At 39.9% G+C, this 27,209-nt stretch overlaps 1 protein-coding gene across 10 annotated transcripts in view; it reads left to right on the forward strand.

Annotated features, from left to right (window-relative positions):
- RERE (arginine-glutamic acid dipeptide repeats) overlaps window positions 1–27,209 on the forward strand; it is a 282,428-nt gene that overhangs the window by 209,328 nt on the left and 45,891 nt on the right. For 9 of the 10 annotated variants that reach the window (XM_063436525.1, XM_063436530.1, XM_063436528.1 and 6 more), the window contains exons 7-9: window positions 19,594–19,642; window positions 22,045–22,169; window positions 23,805–23,904. In XM_063436525.1, coding sequence (XP_063292595.1) covers window positions 19,594–19,642; window positions 22,045–22,169; window positions 23,805–23,904 — 274 coding nt within the window. Of the gene's footprint in view, window positions 1–7,391; window positions 7,593–19,593; window positions 19,643–22,044; window positions 22,170–23,804; window positions 23,905–27,209 lie in introns of those variants that run through there. The other variant, XM_063436534.1, reaches the window with a different exon arrangement.

The raw sequence follows: 27,209 nt of genomic DNA on the forward strand, positions 1-27,209 counted from the left end.
GTATAAAAAGACACCAGAGAGATGTGTTCCTATAACCTTCCTCTTATGGTTGTTAGTCTACATTGACTCTGCCAGTAATAAAACCTGCAACCCAGAGGTTTAAACAGTCTATAGTTTGTGCAGTAGCTTATATATAACCACCGTAGTGCATTGTATTTAATGTGATGTCACTGGTGTTTGGGGGGGGGGGGTTTATCACAATTACTTTACTGAACAAATCTGCATTTAGTGGCACTTGGTTAGAAAAAGACTGATAAACATAACCATGGGGAGAGTGCAAAAGGGCTAAGTAACTTTATTTGTGCACTTGAATAAATGGGATCTGTTTTCAGAATGTTTAACTGCCCACTATAGTCACCAAAATCTAGCCTAATGAAGCAGTTTTGGTATAGAGAACGTTCCCGTGCAGCCTCATTGCTCTATTTTCTGCCATTTAGGAGTTAATTCACTTTGTTTATGCAGCCCTAGTCACACCTCCCTGCATGTAACTTGCACAGCCTTCCTAAACACTTCCTGTAAATATAGATTTAAAGGAACACTGTAGGGTCAGGAACACCCCATGCCTCTCTAAATATAGTAAAATCTTACTTGGATTCAAGTCTGAAGTTGCTGCCTCAGCCCCTGAACTGCCTCTCTCTGCTGACCTCATTAGACGTGGTGGTCTGAGCCAAGCGCAATGCTTCCCCATTGGATTGGCTGAGCTTGTCAATGAGGCAGATCAGGGGCAGAGCCAGCACAAGTCAAACACAGCCCTGGCCAATCAGCATCTCCTCATAGAGATGAATTGAATTAATGAATCTCTATGAGGAAAGTTCAGTGTCTGCATTCAGAGGGGGGAGACACTGAATGGCAGTCACACTGTGTAGCACTGCCCCAGGAAGCAGCTCTAACAGCTATCTGAGGAGTGGCCAGTGAAGTTATCACTAGGCTGTAATGTAAATACTGCATTTTCTCTGAAAAGACAGTGTTTACAGCAAAAAGCCTGAAGGGAATGATTCTACTCACCAGAACAAATACAATAAGCTGTAGTTGTTCTGGTGACTATAGTGTCCCTTTTCTGTTTACACTTCCTTTATTGCACATTCTGTTTAATTTAAAATGTATCTACTGCTCTGTTATTCGCTTCCTTGTCCATGCAGGAGTCTCCTGCGTGTGATTAAAAGGCGACTATCCCCATTTTAAGAGGTGGCTTTACTCCCCTTGTTTTCAGTGCCGGGTAAAGCTCCTGGTGCTGATCTTCACCGACTCAAAGTGCAGGTGAGGGAATGGAGAAGAGGGAGTTTTCTTTTTCAAAATCAAAATAATGTGCAATGAGGGGAGAACAGGCACAACTGTTGGCACTGTACAGTGCGCACTGACATGTTCTTTATGCACAGAATTGACTGCCACCCTGGAACAGAGTTCTGGGCTACCAATGTCATGTGTGGTAGGGATGACTCTAGCCCCTGCACACAACTACAAATATCTCTGTATGTGTAATGTTTCAAGCTGGAACACTGTGAATACTGACTTCAAATCACTGAAGTGACTATGGTGGTTGGAGCAACCGTTTAAAGCTCAATTTACCGATCAGGAAATAAAAGCATCCAAAGCGAGTTAACATCTCTTGAAAATGAAAACTTTTTTTTCTTTTTCTTTTATCATGCATGCTCTGTCACAGCCAGGGGCGGTGTGGTTAGTGCTGCATGGAGAGAAACAAAAGTGATTTAAAGGAACACTATAGTCACCTAAACAACTTTAGCTTAATGAAGCACTTTTGGTGTATAGATCATGCCTCTCAGGTTTTACTGCTCAATTCACTGTAATTTAGGAGTTAAATCACTCTGTTTCTGTTTATGCAGCCCTAGCCACACCTCCCCTGGCTATGATTGACAGAGCCTGCATGAAAAAAAAAACCTGGTTTCACTTTCAAACAGATGTAATTTACCTTAAATAATTGTATCTCAATCTCTAAATTGAACTTTAATCACATACAGGAGGCTCTTGCAGGGTCTAGCAAGCTATTAACATAGCAGGGGATAAGAAAATCTTAATTAAACAGAACTTGCAATAAAGAAAACCTAAATAGGGCTCTCTTTACAGGAAGTGTTTATGGAAGGCTGTGCAAGTCACATGCAGGGAGGTGTGACTAGGGTTCATAAACAAAGGGATTTATCTCCTAAATGGCAGAGGATTGAGCAGTGAGGCTGCAGGGGCATGTTCTATACACCCAAACTGCTTCATTAAGCTAAAGTTGTTCAGGTGACTATAGTGTCCCTTTAACTCATAAATGGCAGAGAATTGAGTAGTCTCACAACAGGGCCATGATCTATACACCAAACCTACTTCATTAAGCTAGAGTTGTTTAAAGCCTATAGGGTCCCTTTAATATATGCCCTATGTGTTGTATTCCTCTAGATGCAAAGCCTCTCTAAACAATATCAGCTGATAGGTTACAACTGGCAGCACAGTAAGGAATCCTGCAGAATGATTTACAGAGATTGGAAACACTGCCTCTCAGATTACTTGTTTTCAATACACATTTATACAAACCGACATCTATCTGAAAATTAAAAAGGGAATGGCCAGTTTCAAATCGTACAAACCACAGATTAATCTTTCTCTTAATGTTAGTTTGCAAAGAAAGAAAATGATTTCTCTTTCTATGTTTGTTTCCTGACTATACATTAGCAGGAAAATGACAGCTGCATGTTCTGGAAATGCCTTTCTCATTTGCAACATTTGGGCAGTTTCCTATGACATTGTATCATACAAGACATTTTTATCTTGGTCCATTGTGAAAACGGATTATGATGCTAATGGGATGTGAAAATCCTGATTGGATTCTTAATTGTCTATCGAATCCTGTAGATGTTTAGTGCCTTGTAGGAAATATACCAACCGACCGTTTGTAGCAGATCTACTTCATGGACTTGAAGAATGTGAATCGTGTTTGTAATGGCTTTATTTCTGTGATTTATTTTTTGGGCTGTCCTGTTTTCCTTTTTTTATTCTTTCTTTGTTGCTAATGTTTTTGTGTAGGCCTTTAAGGCAGGGTAACTGACAGGTTGTGGCTTATTTGATTTTCTTCAACTCAAGATGAATGCAATTGGCTAAATGCAAAAAGAGGTCATATGCATTTCAATACCCTTTTTTGTTCAGACGGCTTAAAATGGCTTTATTCCCATGGAATCCCTATAATCTAATCCTACGTTTGTTCTATTCTAGAAGTTGAGTCAGTTGTGTTATAGACTGCAGGATAACATGTATACTTATTGTTCTCTAAATGATAAGATTTCATGAAATTACACTATTCCCTTTTTCTTTTCAGAGCCTTTAAAGAAATAAATGTAAAAAAAAAAAAAAGCACCTTGTATAACAGACATAACATTCTTACCACATTCTTATGACACCTCTTAATATGGTTCTCCCATATGAATGGGGTGTTGAATAGGCAAGCCTTATAGCAGAGTACCCAATTCATTGATGTAACTTAAGAGCTGGTTGATACTATTAGTTGTGCATCACCTGCATATCTGTCTATCTAAGAAACGGCTGCTGATTAAGACGGTCTCCGCAGTTTCCCAGAATGCCACGCAGAATTTGCAATTAAGAGCAGATAGGTTCCACTTCTACAAATATTCAACCCATACTTATGCAGGCTCTCTTAATTAGGGTATTCCTGGCACCATGACCACTTCAGCACATTGTAACACTTTTCATCCTAAGTGGATGGCAGTGATTTAAATAGCCCCCTTTGTCCAAAACACCGTCCAACACCACACACTCATTTTATCTTTAGTTAAGTACCTGTGCAAGAAATCTATATTTTTTTCTAATCGAAATTGAAAGGATGGTAATAGTAAGCTGAAACCTCTAATTAAAGGACCACTCTAGGCACCCAGACCACTTCAGCTTAATGAAGTGGTCTGGGTGCCAGGTCCTTCTAGGGTTAACCCATTTTTTCATAAACATAGCAGTTTCAGAGAAACTGCTATGTTTATGAATGGGTTAAGCCTTCCCCCTATGTCCTCTAGTGGCTGTCTCATTGACAGCCGCTAGAGGCGCTTGCATGCTTCTCACTGTGATTTTCACAGTGAGAGCACGCCAGCGTCCATAGGAAAGCATTGTGAATGCTTTCCTATGTGACCGGCTGAATGCGCGCGCAGCTCTTGCCGCGCGTGCGCATTCAGCCGACGGGGAGGAGAAGAGGAGGATCGGAGGAGGAGAGCAGGAGGAGATCTCTCCGCCCAGCGCTGGAAAAAGGTAAGTTTTTACCCCTTTCCCCTTTCCAGAGCCGGGTGGGGGCACCCTCAGGGCACTCTAGTGCCAGGAAAACGAGTATGCTTTCCTGGCACTAGAGTGGTCCTTTAAAATGTATTTTTCTATTTGCCATTTCACTTGTTGGTTTGAAACACTGAGCTTAAACCATTGCAAGTACTGTGTGCAGTGACCAAGGAGGTGTATAGATGAATACCATGGCTGTCCATGTCTTATACATGACTAGGTGTTTTTAGCGTTCTTGCTTCTACTGGCAGCAAATAGTTATATTTAAAAATGTCACCTTAGTAGCAAAAGGGTTAACGGCTTGCATGGCGAGTTCTGCTTCTACATTTCCACTCCCACACACGGTCTGCATAGCTGTTTTTCATTGAGTGATGATAGCTCAAGCAGTGGTACAGGATGGTCCCTACACACATCCGACAGATTAAAACTAATGGTAAACACACTACCGTATATATCTCCTCCTGTGAGTCCCTGGGCCTGTTTCTATAGCCCTGAGATTTGTTAGCAGTGGCTTGAAAATCCTTTGGTCTATATCGTTCTGTGTAAGTCTTTACACCCCAGATGATTCAGATCTCTGATTTCAATGTTGCTGAGAGATGCACTGCAGGCGGGACACGAGGTTAATTTGCTGGCTTTTTGTGTAGTTTCCACTATATCTATGCAGCTAAAGAGAGCACAGTCTCTGGGAGAACTCCAAAATGGTTTGATTAAACAAAAAAAAAAAAGGTATGTAGTGGTTATGGTGCTTGGAGTTCTCTGGGTAGTGTCAACATGTATAGATCTTTAAGGGGCACTTTAGCAAGACAAGTATTGCTTAAGCAGAGCTCAACAAGTCTCGACACTATGGCGCCTAGGAAATTTTGTTCTGGCTCCTGGATATGGTTGGTGGCGAGAGAACTCTAATCTTCCTGCAGTGATGCCAGCATATATAACGTTATTCTGGCCCTGACATCCCAAAACAGCGCGAGAAGGAGCAGGGCAAGAAGAGCAGGAAAGGATCCATTCTAGCTCTCCCAAAGGCTGGGTGGATGTAAATTAAAATAAAACAAATGATAATTTGAGTGTGTGAGTGTCTGGGTGTCTGGCTGGCCCCGCCTCCATGACTGAAATATCAATCTTGATGATCTCATCCAATCCAAAGCTTTCTATGAAAAGGCAGTGTTTATATTGAAAAGCCGTCAGGGACAGGCTATAAATATGAAATATATATATATATATAAATCGAAAAATCCAATACAAGTAGTGGAGGGAGGACCTGGATTAGGGAGGGAACTATTTTTACTGCGTGTTCTGACGACATAAGCAAAACATGCACAGAATTGACATTGGCAGCCTGGAACAGAGTTCTGTGCTGTCTAAATCACATGCCATGGGTGCAACTAACCCCCGGCACACAGTTAACAATAGCTCTGAATGTGCATTGTATCAAGCTGAAATACTGTACATATTGACTCCTACCACCATGTCCACTTCAAAATGAAGTGGTCATGGTTGGTAGTTGATGTAAGTAACCCTTTACTCTTTGCTTTGAATCCAGGAGCATTTCTTGTATTGCATACTATTTTGAAATGATGGCTACTGTTGGTGGACTTGGTTGTATAATAGTACAATTGTATCCTCTTCAGTGTACTACACTGCAATTTAGAATAAAAGCTGTGTACCGGTAGTAATTATACACACATTATTGTAGAGAAAATACAAAAAATGCAGTCGTTACATAGACTGTAGCAGGTGAAACAAAACGTACTATAGATATTACAAAATAAAAGCAGGCAGGATCAGGAGAAGAAATACAATGTGTGCAGCAAATAATCATAAAGCTATATCTCCATCTATATATCTCTATCTATATACATCCCTGGCTAGTGTGTGTGTGTGTGTATATCTATAATACAGTTTAATTTGCTGTATTTTCCAATATAAATAAATTGTCTATCATCATGTCACAGAATTTTGCTAAAAGTTGATACTGTTTCCTGGTTTACCTGAAATGTAAAAGTTTCTGACAAATCACAAAGTGGCCAAGTAGATTTTATTATACAGTGTGTCTTTGTGTTAATGTACCGTATAAGCAACCCTGTTGTAAACGTAAAATGTTTGTTACAGAGTAGTAGATGCATGCATTGTTCTTCCAGCTGATGTAGTGGCAAACAAAGTTAAAATATTTTGAATATCTGTAAGTTTATATAGAAAAACACACATAAATGTTTTAGACGATGAGAGAAAGCAGTCAGGGTGGCTTTAACTTGGTTATTCTGTCTTAATGCTTAATTGAGCAAACCTTTTGTATACACGCATCAGTACATTTGGCTTTACCCGCTCCAGCATGGCACGGAAATGGTTAATTGTACTTGAATTGACTTGCAAGTGTTGCTGGCTGTACAGTGTGGCCCGTAAGTCCCTATCCATCCGTATATCTTATGTATCCAGTATATCTGTGTGCTTGTTGGGTTTGGACTTATGGGCCACCCTGTAACTGCTTTTGGGCACGCAGTGTGTCTTAGGGGCTTATTCTCTAAACAGTGAGTTGCTGTGAGATGAGAGTTGACATGAGTTGCAACATTTAGGAGAATACAACAAAGTAAAAAAAAAAAAAAAAGACCATCATAAAATAATTCCTCCCCCCCCCCAACTTACAAAATATGGCAATTTTTCCTTTTTGTTTGAGTTTTTGTGAACTCAACTCTAGATTACAGGGCTTATTCTCTAAATAACTCGCAGCCTTGTTGACAAGGGATGTGCTGTGCAGAAGGCGACCCTAAATGTTGCAGAATTGCCTTTAGTTTGGTGACTTTGCCATAGCGTACGTTTCACAGCTTGGGTTGCAGTTGAAGTCTCAGCAGGCTACATCAGCAGTGGGTGCCTGAGGCATCGTTTGTCAGAGATTCCCTTGCTAGGGCCCCTGTTCTTTCCTTGCACACAAGCTTAGTATGCCAGGGAGAGGTGCTAGCAGAGGCTGTGTACTCTGCTTTATTTACGGAAACAGCAGGGTTGAGATTGATTGCCTTGTAGGAAGGTCTCTGGCTAAGAAGAAGAAGGAAGGGGGCTGGAGGGGAGGAGTGGACGAGAAATGAGCAGGAGGGGGTCATAGCACATGCTCAGTTCCTTTAGTCTGAGGGGGGAAGTTTGCAGCGCTGTGCGTGGAGGCTGAGGTCATAGCACAAGCTCAGTGAAAGCTCTCTGAGGTCTCTGACTGCATGTGCCACCATTTTGAGTAGTTGGAATAAGAAAAGGGTAGAGTTTAGAGCAGGGACTGCAGGCTGTGGGATCCAGGCAGAGCCAGCAGCGTCTGTGCTAGTGATGGATGACCTGTTCAGCCCCTGCAGGTAGGAATTGACATCTCTGGCCTCCCGCACTGCTGCTTCTGCAAGCTTGTGAAATGTTTATCCTGGATTGTTCTTGTCCCCCCCCCCCCCCCCCTTCTCCCCTCTGTTTTATGAATATTGCATGTCGCTGCAAAGCAGTGAGCTGTGCCTGCTGCAGCTGTTTTGCATGCTTACCTGTGAGCAGCACTGTATGCAGCCAGGTACGCTTGAAACCCTGCATTCTCTTCTCGTATTTTTCTGACTCCCCGTCTCTTCCTGTAATGAGCTGTTAACCTCTTGCAGGATCAGGGGGCCTGATTACGAAGGCATTTCATGCTTTTCACATCTGTGTGAGGGTTAATAAGAGCTGCTTGTCCTACGTGTCAGTGATGCGAGAGCCTACATGGCTAGGTAGACATGGGACTTTTTGCTTTAATGTTTTTGGCCTGCAGTGACTGTTTAGATAATGTTTTCGGGTGGGTTGGAGTTTGGCAGCCATTGGCTGCCTAGTGTTGTGGGTGGAACTTGTCTTGATTGAGAAGTCCACGTCCCTGGAGCTAATGATGTGAGTTTCTTTGATAATGTGATGGGAGCCTGAATGCAACTAATTCCTGCCTCTCGTGTCCCATTATTGCTGCCACCATTACCTGTTAGCTAATCTAGGTACTCTCCTGCAACAAGCCGGTTATATAGTATTTAATATGTTCATCTAGCAATAAAACTCTGATAGCCTGCAATTAACATGTAGGAAAAAAAAGTATTGAGCAGATCTCAATTATGTTACTTTTTTTTTTTTTTTTAAGCATGTACGTATATCCACAGTTTGGTCTTTGCTCTGGGACCTTCCATAATATAAAGCAACAGAGACCAAATAGATATGTAATTGGATGTGTGTGCAGATCAATTGTAACATTAACTGGGATATTGGGACATTGTTTCATACATTCCACGTATGTGTGTCAGTAGTTAAGTTCCATTTTGTTATTTACAGAACAGTGTTATTGGACTTCGAAATTTACAAGATGATTCAAGAGAAGTGTGTGCTGTCATTGATGCATATGTTTTTTTGTTTTTTTTTATAATGCTTACAAAATAAACTATTATAATTGGCAAGTCAAACTTGTTTTCCTTTTTGTTGTGTTGTTTGTTTGTTTTTTGTATTTGTTTTTTTAAATTCGGGAGGTAGTATGCATGAATAGTTGGATCCGAAAATGTCACAACATTGAAAGAAATCTACCGTTCGAGCGTAAACTTTACTGCTGGCCTATTTGCATTTTTGGCAATTTTATTTTTTGTGTTTTTTTTTTTTTTTTTAATATATTTTTTTTAATGTTAATACAAAAATTACAAACGTTGATCAGAGTTTCTTGTAGGAATTAGGTTTACTGGTACACTTGGTTGAATGTATTCTTCAAGAAAAAGTATGAAAGATCCCAGTTGATTAAGGAATTGTAAACAGTAACCTTTTGCCACTTCAATTGCGAAGTACTATGTTTCACATGATACTCGGCAAGCCATAAAAATAAGTTCTAGAGCAATGCTCAGATTTCTTTTAATAGGAGTTTAGTAGAAGTAGTAACACAGCCCTGTTCTTGACATTGATTTTAGAGTAAATTATTTATATATGTATATATAGATTCACATTATCTCTTTGCCTCCAATTGTTTTAGTTCGATTTTGCTTGTTTATATATTGTGTATTCCTTTGAGAAAATAAACATATTTATGTCCTCCTGTATTTGTCTTGGTGATGACAACTCTCGGGACATGCACTTGGTGTCTGCTGAATGAGCCATGAGTAGAACTTCGTGATTGTCAGACATCTACTTTTGGGCAGGCAGCAGTCCAGCATGGGATGTAGAATAGAATCATTCAGTGGGTGTTTGCTTTCTTGCATCCATCCTATGTAGGACATGATGGTCATGCCGTTATTGTGATATTCCAGGATTCCAGAGTGCTATGTCACTTCTACTACACACTTGAAAGGTAACTTTGCACAGCACTATAATCTGAAACTGGGACATCAATCTGTGTTCTGAAAAGGCTTTTATTTCTTATCTGTATCTTGCTCATATTTATTCACTTGTTCTAAAATGGTTTAAAAGCTGTTGACTTTTCTTAATCTAAATTCTTCCTTATCCGTTTTAGAAAAGGCTGCCACATTGAAAGTCCCAAAAAAGAGAGAAGTGAAAGAGTAACTGGATCTCAAGAGAAGCAACAGACTTAAAAGCCTTAGAATAACTTGTGGGAAAACAGTCTGCAACACTTTGATAAATCTCCCACACCTTGCTGGTTTGTCTAGCACAGGCAACCTGAAGCATGTAACATTTGTTTTCACAGCCCAGACTAAACCATTATTAAGTTAGCTAGAGGCCTTAGGTAGATAATGCACTGTAACTACGTTATCTCATTAAGCTGGTTATAGTGTCTGGAGTCTTCTGATTCCCTCCTGTTCAGTGTTAAATAATTTCTGAACACTAAGCAGGAGTCCCCAGTAGTCCATCCCCTCTATGCTCCTTGGCCTATTGAGGAAGTGTTAGCCTGAGCAGTAATGGGTGACTGCAATAGTCTGAGAGTGTCAGCTGATTGCTTCCAGCCTATCATTGCTGCAATTTCTGGTATGAATTGGTATGGCTTAGGAAGTATGTAAATTCTCCCTTATCCTTGCCTCCAGTGGAGCGTGGGCCGTGGGTGGCCAAAGACCCTCATTAAGTGTTAAACTGTTTGAAAATGGTGTAATGCTGAATGGAAGGACAGCCCCAGGGGACCCCCGGCACTATAGCCAATTCAATGAAATTAAATAGTGTTTATAGTGTCCCTTTAAGATCTGTTTTAAAGGAACATTAAGTATTGGGAATACAAACATCTATTCCTTGAGCTAGTGTCTTAAAGGGGAGTCATTGGATCTATTAGTGGTTTTAGCTGTGACAGTGACTCTGATGGAAGTCTGGAAGACAGCCGCTAGAGGTGTGTTAACCCTGCAATGTAAATATTACTCTTTCTACAAAACCACTGTGTTTATTTTTCAGGGTTCAAACTACACAGCCATTGCACACAGAGAGTTTCATTGAGATGGACTGGTCTGGGTGCTGTTTTGTGGTCCTTGAAGGTGTTTCTTATAATAGGAACAGTTGGTAGTCTAGATGCATATTTGTTTATTTCTGCTGATTTGCTGATTCCCTTTGAATGCTACAAATTGGCGATTACTGTTTAGTTTATTTCAGAATCTGAAACCATCTCCATTATGTACGATAATTCTCAAGTAATATTGTTACAGGAAAACTCCTTTTGCAGTCATCATGTCACAGAGTGCATCTTGTCAGATTCTCTTATGGCCAATGATTTATAGTATTTCTATGGCTTTGTTAGGAAACAGACTAAGTAGTCCTGTCAGGTGTGGGTGACAGCCTCAATACTGGCAAACATTATGGGACTTGTAATTCCTTACATTTGCTTGCTGTGAACAGTTTTGTTTTAGCGAATAGTTAAAGGTCGCTGGTTTTTGAGCAGTCTAGTAAAACTGTCTCTCCCTGGCCCCCATAGTCTGCCTCACAATGAGCTATAAAGAAATAAACCTTACTGATCTGCTTCTATTTAGCTCCCTGGGTCTGAATCTCTCCCATTGCAGTCGTCCCCCAGTCCCACCCTACAGTTATTTACAGTAGACAATCAAGTTTACCTACAATCTATAAGTAAAAGCGATTCCACAAACAGCAGATCTCATGAGCAGAGGAGATGAAAATGGCTGCACCCAGATATTGAGATCTAGCCCATGGGAAACATCAATATATATATGTGAATATTTGTAAATGAAGACTAGGGAGGGTATTTCAATGAAAGGGACACTAAAGGCACCCATACAACTTCATTTCCACAAAGTGGTCTGGGTGCAGCGCCACAGATGTTTTTATCCCCGTGATGTAAAACTGCAGGGTGAAACACACCTCTAGTGGCTGTCTTTTTGCAGGTGCCTTCTTTGTGGGAACCAAGCAAACTCTGTTCTCAATCAAAGGCAATTTGCAGTGCATGCGCAGTAGCCTCCCAGTACTTTTCTACAGGCAAGTTTTTTTTTTACTGATTGAGATCCTCAATCTTGATCTCCATCATAAAGGTAAAATGGCTTTTTTTTTTTTTTTTTTTTTTTTTTTTCCCGGGTGTGGGGAGCCGGGTGGCGGTAACTACAGTTAGAAAGACACTATAGCTTTCCTAACGCAAGAAGTCCTTTAAGGTGCAGGGGACATAAGGAAAGCGAAAGCAAAACCAAAAAAAAATGTCAGGCTTGCTTTAAGCTGACCGTATTGTGGTCTTGGTTGTATTATTTTATTAAAATAAGATATTATTTAGGAATAGGCAGAAATAAATTGAAAACTATGTAGAAGTGAGGCCAACCTGGAGTACATTAAAGGACCACTATAGTGCCCTCAGGGTCCCCCTCTGCCGGGCTGAAGGGGAAGGGGAAGGGGAGTGGGTTAAAATCTTACCCTTCTCCAGCGCCGGGCTCCCTCTGCACTGGGGAGTCTCCTCCTCCTTTGGTCGTCATCGGCTGAATGCGCATGCGCGGCAAGAGCCGCACGCGCATTCAGTCAGTCCATAGGAAAGCATTCTTAATGCTTTCCTATGGACGCTGGCGACTTCTCACTGATTTTCACAGTGAGAAGCGTGGAAGCGCCTCTAGCGGCTGTCAATGAGACAGCCACTAGAGGCTGGATTAAACCATATGTAAACATGGCGGTTTCTCTGAAACTGCTATGTTTACAGCAGGAAGGGTTAAACCTAGATGGACCTGGCACCCAGATCGCTTCATTAAGCTGAAGTGGTCTGGGTGCCTATAGTGGTCCTTTAATGGTATGTGCCCCAAGAAAATGGGTAATTATGTAACTGTTATAATGTAACCCATAGCATTATGGCTTTGGTAACCTTGGCTGACTACACAATTTAAGATTGTCAACCACCTGTTTTCTTTTTCTAAGATGAACAGAATGTCCTTGAAAATGACTATAGTGGGTTGAAACATTGCCGCACTGCCTGGGGCACTATATATGTTGTACTGTTGGTTTGTAACCATCTAGCTCCTAGGGTAAGAGTGGAAGTTTTAAACTAGAGTAGAGCTGTGCATTTAGAACTGTGGGTAGTAACATTTTAGGCACAAACTAGTTTCTCTACTACGGTAGTTGTTCAAACAAGCTGGAGCCATCAGTGGTACCCAGTCCAGACTTGAGAACCACCACCATTCAAGGTCTTTACCTGCTGGCTTAATCCCTAAAAAATTGCTCCATTACTTTGTTATATTTTTAAATTCGTGGACTATGTCAAGCTTCTTACTACAGAAAGTAGTCAGTCATTCCGGTGTCATGTGATGGCACTAATGGCCATAGTTTAGGCAAATTCCTTCATATCATGATATGCCATTGACAAGGGGTTAAATACTCAGGCACCAAAGAGTCGCACGTATTTACCTAAGCAGTTACAGTCCTGCTGCTATTAACCAATAGAACGTTTGAAGTCAAGAGATCTTTATTGGCCTAGATTGTGTGGGTATAGAACATCCTTTGTGCTTAAGTGGTTAACACAGCAACCCAGACTCTATCTGGGTATCTGCCATTTCGCATTCACTTTCCCAACCCTTCTCTGTCCAGTGATGTTTACCTCTGTGAGCACCGCGTTTCCATGGTAACCAGCCTTTTTTCCCCCCCCTCAAAGGGAAGATCTTGTCATTTTATGTAATTCGCTGCAGCTGAAGAGGGACGAAATTTTAAGTTGTTGCTATGGGAACGGCTTTGATAGATCAGTGTCTTTTGTCATTTAATATTTATATATATATATATATATATATATGGAAAAATAATAATGGGGTCTTGAAGTCTGGATTTAACACCTTCTGTGCTGTGAGCAGAAACTCTCTGTAGTTGTATACACAAATGGCAGGAGATGAGCATTGAAGTTGTTAGATCTGACAGTGACATTAATGTTATGAGTGACACTAGAATGCACTCCGGTCTGAGTGGTGAGATGCATAGTTTGTACGACTGCAGAGACATGTAGCTTTCTCTAGTGATTCTTAAAACTGATGGCACCCCATCTCCTAGTGCTGATAAACTACATTCTCTTTTTTGGGATGTCCGTGTGTGCTTGTTAAGAAGTGCGGTTATACAAAATACAGACTCCAGTGATGAGTAAAAAAAAATGTGTGCTGCACTTTAAGGTGCAAAGTCTCCCCCTTGTATAGGTCCAATAAACCCCATCTTTATCTTTTCTATGCTATACTAGATTGGGACCCTGCTGTGTGCTCTCTGACCCATCCGTGCACACAGCAATATTGTAACTATTACACAAATGTGTGTGTATGTATGTATATATGTGTGTGTGTGTGTATGTGTATGTAAATAAATATATATATATATATATATATTGAACAGAAAGCCTTGCACTCCTACCAATAGAAAAATATGTTAAGACCCGGTGCTCGATTGCACTATAGATATACAGCAAAAATAATCAGCACTCCCAGGATTCATAAATAAGAAAAAAATACTCCATAGGCCAATGTTTCAGCTCCTCTTGGGAGCTTTCATCAGGACAGCATACAAAACATAAATGAACTTACATAGCTTAAATAGGAACATCAATCAAATTAAGACTTACATTTCAGGTGTGTAAGTGGCTGACCTCCCCTCCTCTCGAGTGTCTAATCAGGCATCACCAGAGATCGGCACCTTCCCGCTAGCGCGAGCACGTGATGTAAGTGACGTCATCACGTAATGTCGTTGCTACGGAGATCGAGACGCTATCTGCGTCTAACAATCCTCCTCTCGGGTACTTCCTGAATGACTGCGTTCCCAGGTGTCATGGGAACGCCGGCGCATGCGCTACTGGCTTATCTCTCCTGATCTCCGAATCTGACCCATGCTTGGGGAGAGGATTTGTCAGCAGCCCTTACATATATGAATATCTATCATGGGATGGATAATAAATAGATATGGGTACATATATACATCTCCTCCTCCTTTCCATATTAACTATATCACTATTACATGTACTGTCAATATTGAATAAGGAAAAATAAAGTAATTCATCAAAGGGATACTAACACAGAACATACCAAAAAGACCTATTAGTGCAATTTATATCTCATATAGAATCCATATGTAAATGCCTATTTCATACGATAGGACCAATAGTGTTAAGTGACCTACTCATTAGATTCTATGAAATAAAGTGTATATAAAAACAAAACATCCAGAAAAATGTAATTGTAGTCATGTGGCGAGCAGGTGAGAGGAAATCCTACTGGTGATATAAATCGATATCAAAATAGCATCAAAATGATTAATAAAGTGCCAATGCATATATGATTCTATAGTGATGCACTTAATTTTAAGATATCCATAAGGATGTGTCTATAATCGTGTAACGGGCAAGTAGCTAAAAACCTGCCTGTAATATGAATCAATATTTGCAATAAAGTGCAAATGCATACCAACTGCAATGTGAAACAGTGCTAAAAAAAAGTTCTATCAAATTTAAAGTGATAAGTGCCCAAAGTGCAAAGAAAAACTAACACCATGATAATCAGTGAAACTATATGGTCCAATACACCTTATAGCTCTATGTAAGGAAAGTCCAGACCAAATGATGAGGAGAGATAGGCATCCTAATAATCACATTAATACTTGCCCTTAAACGGGAAAGTATCTCACCATGTATGATATTACAAAGACCTGAACTCGAAGTCCAATTAAGAAAAACATAAAGCATAAAATGTTCTTAATACTTAAATTCATACAAAAATGTAATGATAATTAAAAATGAAGAAGAATTGACCTAATTGAATAGGGGCTGGCATTGTAAGGCTGAAGGCCACATCATATGTTCCACTGTCAATCCTGGTACAGCATATCTCACCCCCTTATCTTTATCATAAGAAAGCAACATATGACAATTTTTCATTAAGTCCATTTGGGGCTAATGTTCCCAATTTTTTAATCCACCACGTTTCTCTTTGTAATAATTGTTCTTGTCTGTTGCCACCTCTTCTTGAGACTGGAACATGGTCTATCGCCACGCATTTCAGTGATGTGAGGGGATGGCCTTTTTCCAGAAAGTGTCGTGCAACTGGTTTGTCAGTCTTATTGTCCCTGTAGGCTAATCTAATGCTGGACCTGTGTCCTCTTATCCTCTCACAGAGGGCAGTTTCTGTCTTCCCGACATAATTAAGCCCACACGGACAAGACAATTTGTAAATTACAAAGTCAGTACGACAATTGATCCTATGTTGGATTTTGAAAATTTGTCCTGTATGTGGATGATTAAAACTCTTGCACGGAATGAGGTGACCACAGGTCACACAACCTAGGCATCTTATGCATCCATTGTTACTTGCATTTTTGTTCACCGGCAAATAGCTTTGGACTGGATCAGTCTGGACTAAAAGGTCCCGCAAGCTTTTGTTGTTTTTATAAGGAAACATTGGTTTATTGCGAAAGCTCTCTGGTAGACTTTTGTCATTCTCCATGATATGCCAATTTGTATTAATTTCCTGGCAAATTTTAGTAGTAGACACGTTATGTCATTGGAAAGGGAAGTCTAGCCTTGTTATTCCGAGACTGTGTCACACCCCCAGGAAAGGTAATCCCTAGCTTTTCTAAGTGCTCTATCAAGTATTATTCGTGTATAACCTCTCTGTGCAAATTTGTTGTACATTTGCTATATTTGTTCTTCGCACCGAATGGTGCCCAAATTATTTCTTATAACTCTTAAGAACTGAGAGAACGGTAAAGAGTCCTTAACATGTTTGGGGTGGGCACTTTCATAATGGAGCAAGGTATTTCGATCCGTTGGTTTAGTATACATTTGATATTCAATTCTCCCTTGTTCCAATAATATTTCCAGATCCAGAAACTGTATCTTGTGGTCATGAATATGTGATGTTACATGAATAGGAGTATTTGACTCGTTAATATCTTCCACTATATATATAAACACATACACACAGTCCAGATATTGTTAATATAACGAGAATGATTTTGCGCAACATCGGTGTAACCTGGCAGCCAAATAAAGTTGACTGAAATGCGCATGTGTGAACAATGACAACTTCAATGTACTAGTCAGTGAGGGTGCTGGACATTGTGGAGTGAGCACATGTATTGTGTGGCCATTGCTTTCAAAATGACTGAGCGAGTAGAGCGACGAATCTGCATCAAATCTTGCGTTGAGCTTGCGCTTTCCTCAGCGGAAACTATTTGGATGATTCAGAAGGATTTTGGGGACAATGCAATGAGTGCAGCGCAAAAATGGCCAAGAAAGAGGAGTGAGAATCTTTTGAAAGATTTGGCGCCTGTGACTTCTGGCTTAACGAATAACTCCTTTAAAATGGAAGAGATTTCAGACAGTCAATGAAATTCGGGTAAATACAACAAGGCAGCTGGTGGCGATTCCAACAAAGGATTTTGCAGAGTGTTTTGAACAGTGGAAGCGACGTTGGGAGAACTGTGTGAGGTCCCAAGGTGCCTACTTTGAAGGGGACTAAAGCGTCCTTGTCCTATGTACAATGGTTCTTCTATCTTATATCGTCTTGGGTAAATGGCTCATATTATAGCTATATAAATATACATAGTTAGGTCTGGAAATATTCAGACGCTTACACAATTTTCATAATTTTGGCTTTGTACGTCACCACAATGGGTTTGAAGTGAAACACCCAAGAATCAATTGAAGTGCAGTCTTTCAGCTTTAATTCAAGGGGTTTAACATAAATATCGTATGAAACATTTAGGAATTGCAACCATTTTCATACACAGTCCCATTATTTCGGGGCCTCAAATGTAATTGGACAATCCTAAATAAAATGTAAATTTTTAATACTTTGTCAGGAATCCTTTGCAGGCAATGACTGCTTGAAGTCTAGAATGCATGGACCGTACCAAACACTGGGTTTCTTCTTTTGCGATGCTTTGCCAGGCCTACACTGCACCTGTCTTCAGTTGTTAAGATACATTGAGATTTCTCTCGTTTTCAAGTATGTCCTGGGTTCAAGTATGTACTGTATGCAGTGATGATATTCTTTGGTTTAACCATTTTCAAATGGTTAGACACGAAATGGCCTCGCTCTGCTGCTAGGGATTCTGCTTCCATATGGATTGGTATGGCTAATGTGAAGTTACATTCTTCTTTAGCCATACTTCCTACAGAGGGCAGAGCCATGGCACCCAGCACCTTCGTACACTGACAGATGGCGCCAGGGGACTCCAAGCACAATAACCACTTCAGTGAGATTATGTAGGTATGGTGCCTAGAGTGAATGTTTAGAGGCAACACAGTAGAGTTCATCCCTGAATATAATTACTGCTGAGCTGGGCATGTAATTGCGCTACATCTTCCAAGACTTAACACGCAGTCAATGCTAAGCAAGGTTTCTTTTCATGCACATGATCAGGAACACTGCCAGACATACTAAATAATTGTCATTTATATTTTAGCCCGTCCTCTGCCTATTGAGAGTTTGGGGATATTTTTATTCATATTCTTGTGCTTGGTGATTGCTTGTGTTTCATATCTACATCTGGAAAACATTTTTCAGTGTAATTTTAGCTTTCAGCTTCTGAGAAAAAAAAAGATAAAAATAGAATGTGCGTTTATTTATATCAGTTTAATTCTTGCAGTTATCACCAGGGCTGTTGGGCTTCCTGGACCTTGTTGGCAGCATGGGGTCCAGGTATGAGTTGGGAAATTAACCTATGTTTAATGTGTTTATTAGGTCAGATTATCGCTGAGACTCTCCAATAGATTTTGAGGCATTAAAAGACATTATCTATTCCCATGAGACTACAGTGAAATTTGGAAAAGTATGAGTAATAGATAAAAGGGGCAAAGTATGCCAGTGGAATGGCTCAGTCGATTGGGTTGACTTCTCTAGTAATTAGTTAACTTTTTGAACTTTGCCTGCCATTATATATTTTCTGCTGTAATCATGACGAACTGGGTACTATGACACCAGATTTGTTACAATTGCCCAGATTTGCAGTATATGGCAAGCTGAATGTGTGGTATTTTCCACGCATGTATATTATTTTTTGTGGCGAGGTTGTTTATATTTGTTAAATGTTTTGATGTGACATTTAATCATATATTTAGTAACTTTGATTTACGTTTTCAGCAAAGTTTTGACTTAATGGAAAGTCACTAAACCCTGTATTATATGGTTAGTCCTCTGCTGTGGCATCTAACAAATTCTCGGTTTTCAAAGTTGATAACCTGTAGTAGGTACCCACTCGTAGAGAGTCAGGGAACCTGGTGCGCTTACAATGAATGTGGAATGCAGTGGGATATATAATGCTGCATCTCTTCATTAATAGTGGATTTATTAACAATAATTTAGGCTAAATTTAATAAAGGCTTGGGTGTTGGCACATTGTGCTTTTGTGGCAGACAACCTATTTACAGAGAATAGATCATTAAAACAGTACAAATATAAAAATGTTACATATACATTGTGTTTGCTCTAAAAATCACAAACTGCAAATAGTATATGTTGAAGTGGGATGTGTGCATGCCTCTTTTTCATTCTTTGTATAGCATCCCACAATTCCTTTGCATGTAGCTGTACGCTGAGTTCTTTGGATGCCATTGGTGTACTCAACAGCTGTCTTGTAAGAGACACAGAGATCCACGTAAAGAGAGTCAATGCATTTGCTGTCAGTTTTATTGTATAGGTTACCTAGCCTAATGCTGACCTTACCATCCACACATTTTGTTGATTCTTTAAACTGCTGGCTATAAGATGATGTAATGCTTTCATTTTACGTGATTAAGAAGTGATAAATGTAAGTTTAGCATTCTTGGTATTGCAGCTTTAACTTGAAGATTCCTGTCTACTCCGTTCTTTAATATGGACCCTTTGTTATATGATCTTCCCTGCAATCTGCACCATTGGCATTCCCTGTTGCTAATTAATTGATTCCGGTTTGCAAATTATGCCCTATGTTAATATGCCTCTCTAATAACCGTAATCATGTTTATTTCAGGAGGCTGAATAGTACCCAAGGGGAAATCCGAGTTGGCCCAAGTCATCAGGTACAGTTTTATTAAATTTACTCATTTGTTCTTTGTTTTATCTGTATAAGCGTTTAAGGAAAAATCCACTGCATGGTGAGCAATAAAGGCTCAGAATATGCATTAAAAAAAAAAGTAACATTCTATTTATTGCTAATAAATAATGAGATTACATGTAAGTAGACACTCATTCTTGAAGAAACAAAAGGATGTGCTAGACTCCAAATGGTCCTGGCCTCCCTGTAGACCACCAGCAAAGAGAATTACAATTTGTCAGAATAATTGTGTGTGTGTGTGTGTTATGACTGCATCATTTGTTATTACGTTTGTTTATTCGTGTATGTGACCATTGAAATGGTTATATTCATTATGGTATCCAATAGAAAAAAAAGCCTTTATATGTACACAGTATCTATCTAAAACATGCAAATACTTTTATTATTTAAAGACTTCCTTTGCAGAAATAATATGTTTGTATATCATCTGAATGATCTGCCAGATCATGTGTTAAAGGTCTTTGAGCCAGTTTTGTGTTAAAGGGACAACTTAGCCCCCCCCAGAACAGTTCATCTCAAAGAAGTGGTCTGGGTACAAAATCCCTGTCCTTTTAACCCCGCACTGTAAAACATTGCAGTCTTTTAGAGGTTTCCATCAGCATTCGGTTAACCGTGTAGGTTTTGTAGGTCAGTGTTCCTTTAACTCCACATGCAAGTATACTATTATTAAACATTGATCTATTTTTTCCCCGCTATTGTACAGGGCTACAAATAATAAAATTAATAATGTAATTCTCAAATATGGGTTATCTCATGCTACTTCACAAGCACATTTTCAACAAAACAAACCCTGTACGTTTCAGTGGTTGAGTGGACATATTAAGTTTGCTAGTTATTGTTTCTTGCTTTCAGCCTGTGACTAACACAACGATTTACAAACTGAGCACTTTATTTTCTAAGAGACATTGCTGTTCCTAAAGGGACACTATAGTCACCAAAACAACTTTAGCTTAATGAAGCAGTTTTGGTGTATAGAACATGCCCCTGCAGCTCAATTCTCTGCCATTTAGGAGTTAAATCCCTTTGTTTATGAACCCTATTCACACCTCCCTGCATGTGACTTGCACAGCCTTCCCAAACACTTCCTGTAAAGAGTCGTCTAAAGTTTATCCTTCCTTTATTGCAAGTTCAGTTTAATTTAGATTCTCCTTTCCCATGTTATGTTAATATCTTGCTAGACCCGGTAAGAGCCTCCTGTATGGGATTAAAGTTCAATTTACAGAGCAGGAGATAAAATAGTTTAAGGTAATTTACATCTGATTGAAAGTGAAACCAGTTTTTTTCATGCAGGCTGTCAATCATAGCCAGAGGAAATGTGGCAACGGCTGCATAAACAGAAACAAAGTGATTTAACTCCTAAATGACAGTGAATTGAGCAGTGAGGCTGCAGGGGCGTGATCTATACACCAAAACTGCTTCATTAAGCTAAAATTGTTTGGCGTAAAATTTAAAGGAACACTATAGTCACCTAAACACCATGACCACTTCTGTAATTTGAGGTGGTCATGGTGCCTGGAGGGTATATGTGCAGCGTTTCACTTTGAAACTGCACATGCAGAGTTTAATACCACTGGTGCCGGAGGTATAACTCCAGCTCTGGCAGCGTCATTGGCAGTCATTAGCCCAATGTCAATAGGGTGTTATTGGCCAATATCCATTCTGTATAAAATTAGCTCTCTCCCCGTTCGGAAATGTACTAGGTTTCTATCACACAAAATATTGCAGAAGCTAGTCCATTCAATATAGGCATTACAACTCTGACAAAGGCTTCTGAACGTCTGGCTCATAATTTTCAGGTTCCAGATAAGTATTGCCTTTTTAAGTAAGATTTGTATTGCATCCGTAAGAAGTAATTACAGAGGCTGGAAGCCGTTCCCCATTCTTGCTGCTAATATTGCTGCAGATGACTAAGGCTGCTAATTAGGTCTCCTGACACAGAGTAATATCTATTTAATGACAAGAGTTTACTCCCCCGAGCTACGTTGGTGTCTGCATATTTTACTTGGTTAATTTGGGGTCTTTTATTTTGAAAGCTTAATACTTTCTTCAAGTTTTTAGAATGTTAGATTGGACAAGAAACCGGGCAGCAGGGAGACTTTGCTCAGGAATAATGTATTTTGGGCATGCATGCTTTCCATTGAAAGCTGTAGAGCTGGGGCCACCTTTGGCCATGTAGTGCGACCCTTTGCAACTCTGTAACTGTCCATTGAGGACTTGATTATTAAATCTTATTTTCATTGGTTTGCAATGAGTTCTATTAGAATATTAACTACGGCTTACATCTAGCATTACCCTTCCACCTCAGACAGCTGTAAAATGTTTTAAACAATGGCAATAATTAACTTTTAATCTGTCTGATCCCCATAGGCCAAGCTTCCGGATTTGCAGCCTTTCCCGTCTCCAGACCGTGATCCAATCACCCAACACGAGGAATTGGTATGGATGCCGGGGGTTAATGACTGTGACCTGCTGATGTACCTAAGGGCAGCCAGGTGAGCCATAAGAGTGGAAAAATATTAAGGTTGAAACTTAATTTAAAAAAAATAAATAAAACTGCTCTGTTCATTTTGCATTGTCTGCAATTACAATTAAAATGCAAACTTTTATCTTACTACTTGACATGCAAAATCCACCAGCTGTGCTGGGTAATTACTCTCATTTATCAGCCCCCCTGCTAAAGTCCAGCAGCATTTAATGAAACACAATAGGGTCAGGAACACAAACATGTATTCCCGATCCTATAGTGTTAAAAAAAACACTGTCTGGCCCCCCTTAGCCCCTAAATACAGTAAAATCTTACCTTTATTCCAGCCTGCTGGCTCTGTCCCTGATCTGTCTGCTTGGTTGACATGTTTAGAAGTGATGATCTGAGTCAATCACAATGCTTTCCCATTGGATTGGCTGAGCTTGTCAAGGAGGCAGATCAGGGCAGAGTCAGCACAAGTCAAACACAGCCCTGGCCAATCAGCATCTCCTCACAGAGATGCATTGAATCAATGCATCTCTGTGATGAAGGTTCAGTGTCTCCATGCAGAGGGTGAAGACACTGAATGTCAGTCACACTGTGCAGCACTAACCCAGGAAGCACCTCAAGCAGTTATCTGAGTGGCCACCACTAGAGGTGTCCTAAGGCTGTAATGTAAACACTGCATTTTCTCTAAATAAACCATGTTTACTGCAAAAAGCTTGAAGGGAATATTATACTCACCAAAACAAATACAATAAGCTGTAGTTGTTCTGGTGACTATAGTGTCCCTTTAAGACATCTCTTTGTAGTCTAGTGTCAATCACTGCTACCTTGTTGGACACAGCCTGTTTCTTTATTACCAGCACAGGCTTTCAAACTGTCAGGGAAATGACTAATCAGAGGCTTCTCACTGAGAAGCCTCTGGTTCTGAGACATGAACATGTGCAGTCGAGAGGCGGCCATGAAGGATGTTGAAGCGGACAGCAAGCAGAGGAGCAGGGAGGACCAGGTGAAAGGAAGCCATGTGGACTCGCAGGCACACTCTAGCAATCCAAGTCTGCCACTTCCATTAGCTCAGTGGAGCTAACTGAAGGAGGAAGAGAACCTCCCTGGCTGTCTGACAAATAGGGAGGCGTTTCTTTATTGAATAATAAGTGTTGATTTCTCATATAAACAGGCACTGAATGGGAAATTCTACACACACAAAGCATTTCAGCGAGCTTTAGGAAATTGCTAATTATTTAAAATGCTATTTAGACCTTCATAACAAACGGGACATTGCTTATTTATGCATATTTATTCCTGTTTTACATGACATACAGTAGTCATTAGATATATAAATCGGTGAGTATTAGGAATTTGTTTTTAATATGAAACTTATTATTTTGAATTCTTCTAAAAGTCTGTTGACCTCACTAGCGTTTCCCAAGTGCCATTATCTGGAACCGATCAAAAAACTGTGCTGTAATTTCCTCCTCAGAAATGGTTTTCTGAAAGTTTATGAATTGACATTCCCTCATCCTTGTTCTCCAGGGGATAAATGTTGGAGAATACACATGTATATAATTCTTAAATTTCCACCAGAGGATTGTCCTATCTCTAGGGAATTAAACCCAGGACTTGTATCTCACTATAGTCTGTTATGTTTGTGTCCTGGTAGGAGCATGGCTGCTTTTGCAGGAATGTGTGATGGAGGATCCACAGAAGATGGCTGTGTTGCTGCATCAAGAGATGACACTACACTTAATGCACTTAATACAGTAAGTATTAGATGTCTCAAACAATACAAAAGAGCAATAACCGAACACATAATATATATATATATTATCAGTGTTCCTGAACTGTAACCGGTATTTTGCTACTAGCCTACCGTTCTCTGACAATTGTAGTTAAGAGTTGGCATTAGAATGTTTGACTATTTGACATATTTAGACCTCCCCCATTGCCAGCAGGTTGCATTTGATGCTTAGGATGCATGCTTAAATTCCAAAGGCCTGCAATGTTTGAAATATGTTGAAATATCCAGGAATTAAATGAATCCATCCATTGAATTGTAAGTTCTAACTTGGTATCAGTTTCTCTGTGCTGACCAAATCAAATACTAGTGTTTATAATTGGGTTTCTGACATTTTCGCTAGCGACTCCCCCTGTAGATCTGGATATGTGGGTAGGGATCGTCTCTTTACTGGTGCTCTATCAACCCAAGCTGTTTAAAATATTCGGTAATAAAACAAATCAAAGGAAAACGACTGGAAGCTTTCACAATATATTGTATGTGGTGTGCGGAGACCAGAATAGAGAGTTATTTCCAGACAGGCGATAACTTCTCTAACTGTGCCGATTTACAACATTGATGCTTGACAGGTACATAAATCACTGCACAATTTTCCCTGAAAAAGAGGGCAATGGCAATATAGCATAGCTTTATTAATGTCAACTCAAGCTAAATTGTGGCAAAGGAGAAGCTATTTTATACAGACACACACACACACTTTGTTTATTTTTCTGCCTGGCAACACTTTTTTTCAGATTTTTGAAATGTGCTATTATTTTGCCCTCCTGCTTTTTCATGTTTTGAGAGCTGTTACACTGTAAGATAATTTCCTATTCGATTTCTCAAATATTATTAAACGTCATTACTGTGTTATTACTACGTGTCCCAGAATATATCACTAGGGCTGGTCAAAACCCTCCTGCACACTTCATGCTGGAACAGATTCCTGTCTTTGATGAGCCTGTTGTTCATAATGCTTTTAAACTATCGTTGTCTGGGTGTGGGGGTAAGCAATATATTATTTCCTTAAAGCCCATGTTCTATAACACAAGGATGGACTTAGAGGTTACTGGATTTGGGTCAAAAGATCCAGCACAAACCTTTTTGGTGTTTTGTTTTTTTTCTTCACTTCAAATTAACAATACTCTAAGCCCGCAAATAGTTGCTATAACGATTGTAAATCAAGTAAATGCAAGGCCAGAAGAGAGTTTAGTTTTCTCCATGCAGTGCTGTACCTTATGATTTTGGCATGCATTCAGTCTCATCTGTATGTTTGTCCTTGTTGGGTGGTTTTGTGCTTCTAGCCCTTTACCACCGGTGTCCAGTTTGGTGGTGGAGAAATTGGCATAAAATATATACTTTTTTTTTCTTTTCTATAAAGCATAAGCCTATTCTCTAAAACAGAGTTCAACCAGCCACTGTCATGAAGTCTGGTAGAGCATCATGGGAAATAATCATAAACATCCGTAGGGCCTGGGGTACCCACTAGATGACGTTATTATTGTTTTAATTAAAATGTACTATTTTTCCCCCAAGTAATTATCTGCTTCTCACTGTGTGATCCAATCTTGATGATTACAAATACATAATCATTTAATTACAGCAGCACTTTTTTTTTTTTTTAAAGGTTTTACATTTAAACTAAGCTAAGGGTAAGAATCCATCTGTCACTGTAAAAATGGCCTACTCTGATATGCATGGCCTGTGTCTTGCTCCAATCTCCTGTCTTTGTTTCAGTAAAGAAGCTTTGCTCATGGTTTTATCAGCTGGTGATTCTAGACAGTGATATGAAGCCCGGGGAAATGTAGAGGGGCATTGGATGAACAGTGTCATTTATTATTATGGAAATTCAATAAGGTTTTCAGCCCTGCTATAAATCAGGCTCGGCACACCAGGGCTTCATTGCTGCAGTAGCAGGCGCACCTGTTATCTGGAGGAGCCAAGCAATGACTTAATACCTTCACCAAGGAACCGCAGTATAAGGTGGGGTGCACCTCATGGCAGGCACTGTATTCACAATGTGTCCTTGTGTCTTGCAGTTTGTGCATGTCAAGTTAGAGAGGAGAGCGGCCAATCTGTAAAATGAACTTGTCTAAAAATAACACCGAGCAGCCGGTGGGGGAAACTTGTCATCCCAAATGATATCACAAGACACATCCACCTCAGGGTAGAGAAAGAGAGATAATGTGCGTGCATGGATTTTAGCAATTCTGTTTTTATATTTTGTTATTTTAATTAAGATTTTTTTAGGAGTGTATAAACTGAAGCAATAGTACTAGAATTACCTATACTTTACATATTGCATAATCGTGCCTTTCTGTATATTAATTAATTGTCTGTAACAGTCTATGCTTTGAAAAGGGGTCCTTTTTTTTGGGGTCCTGTTATTGAATCTGTGAACTATGACCGACATTTTGGGACTCCTTGTTAAAGTAATGGCTGAGTCCCCAGCACAGAGAGAGTATTTTTGCGCTCGCTCAATCTCTCGCTCACACTCATTCGGCGACATGAAGGACCATGACTTCATCTCCACCCTCCACTGTGATGAAAGTCCAAAAGGGGCATATACCTCGTTCCAGTATATTAATAACAGTGCAGTTAGTCCCTCTCCAATGAGACAAGATAGTGTAACAGTGGCAACCAGGTAGGCCCACTGGCTTCCTAACTAGCAAGATTCATGGAGCCGAGCTTGCTTTGGAAGCTTGCAGGCACAGCTGTTTGGTTAGGCCCCTTACAGGCACTCAGTGTCTCTTGTTTAAATGTTATGTTTAAACACATGGCCATTCTTCCAATGTTTTTATATTTGTCCAGTAAGCTCCGAAAAAGTAAGAATATTCATTAACTAATTTTATTGGTCATATTTTAACTTTGCACTTTTTTTAGATCTGCAATGTCCATATCTAGCTGTATTTCTGTGGGTTCAGCTGCTGGATATCTGAGGCTTGTAATCAAGCATGCAGGAAGCAGTAATGACTCTTTGTAGAGGCACACATTGCCAGAGGAGCCCCCTCCCTTTGGCTCTGAAGTGGGAAAGGTATCCACAGAATATGCACTGTAATTGAACATATAAATTAGAACGGGAGCTAGGTGTTGAGATGTGAGAGACTAGGAATAGAGTTCATTATGAAACCGAGGAACCTTCCAGCTGTGTCACAAAAAAAAGAAATCGAGATTTTGCCGGCTGCAGATGGTGTTTGTGCATTCATATATTTGTTATGGCATTGAATAGGATGCTTAAATCACGCACATAGTGAATTCTGTTTCATTAACCAGGTTTATTTTAACGTGGAT

Source organism: Pelobates fuscus, chromosome 11 (genome assembly GCF_036172605.1).
Source record: "Pelobates fuscus isolate aPelFus1 chromosome 11, aPelFus1.pri, whole genome shotgun sequence".
Classification (NCBI taxonomy): Eukaryota; Metazoa; Chordata; class Amphibia; order Anura; family Pelobatidae; genus Pelobates; species Pelobates fuscus.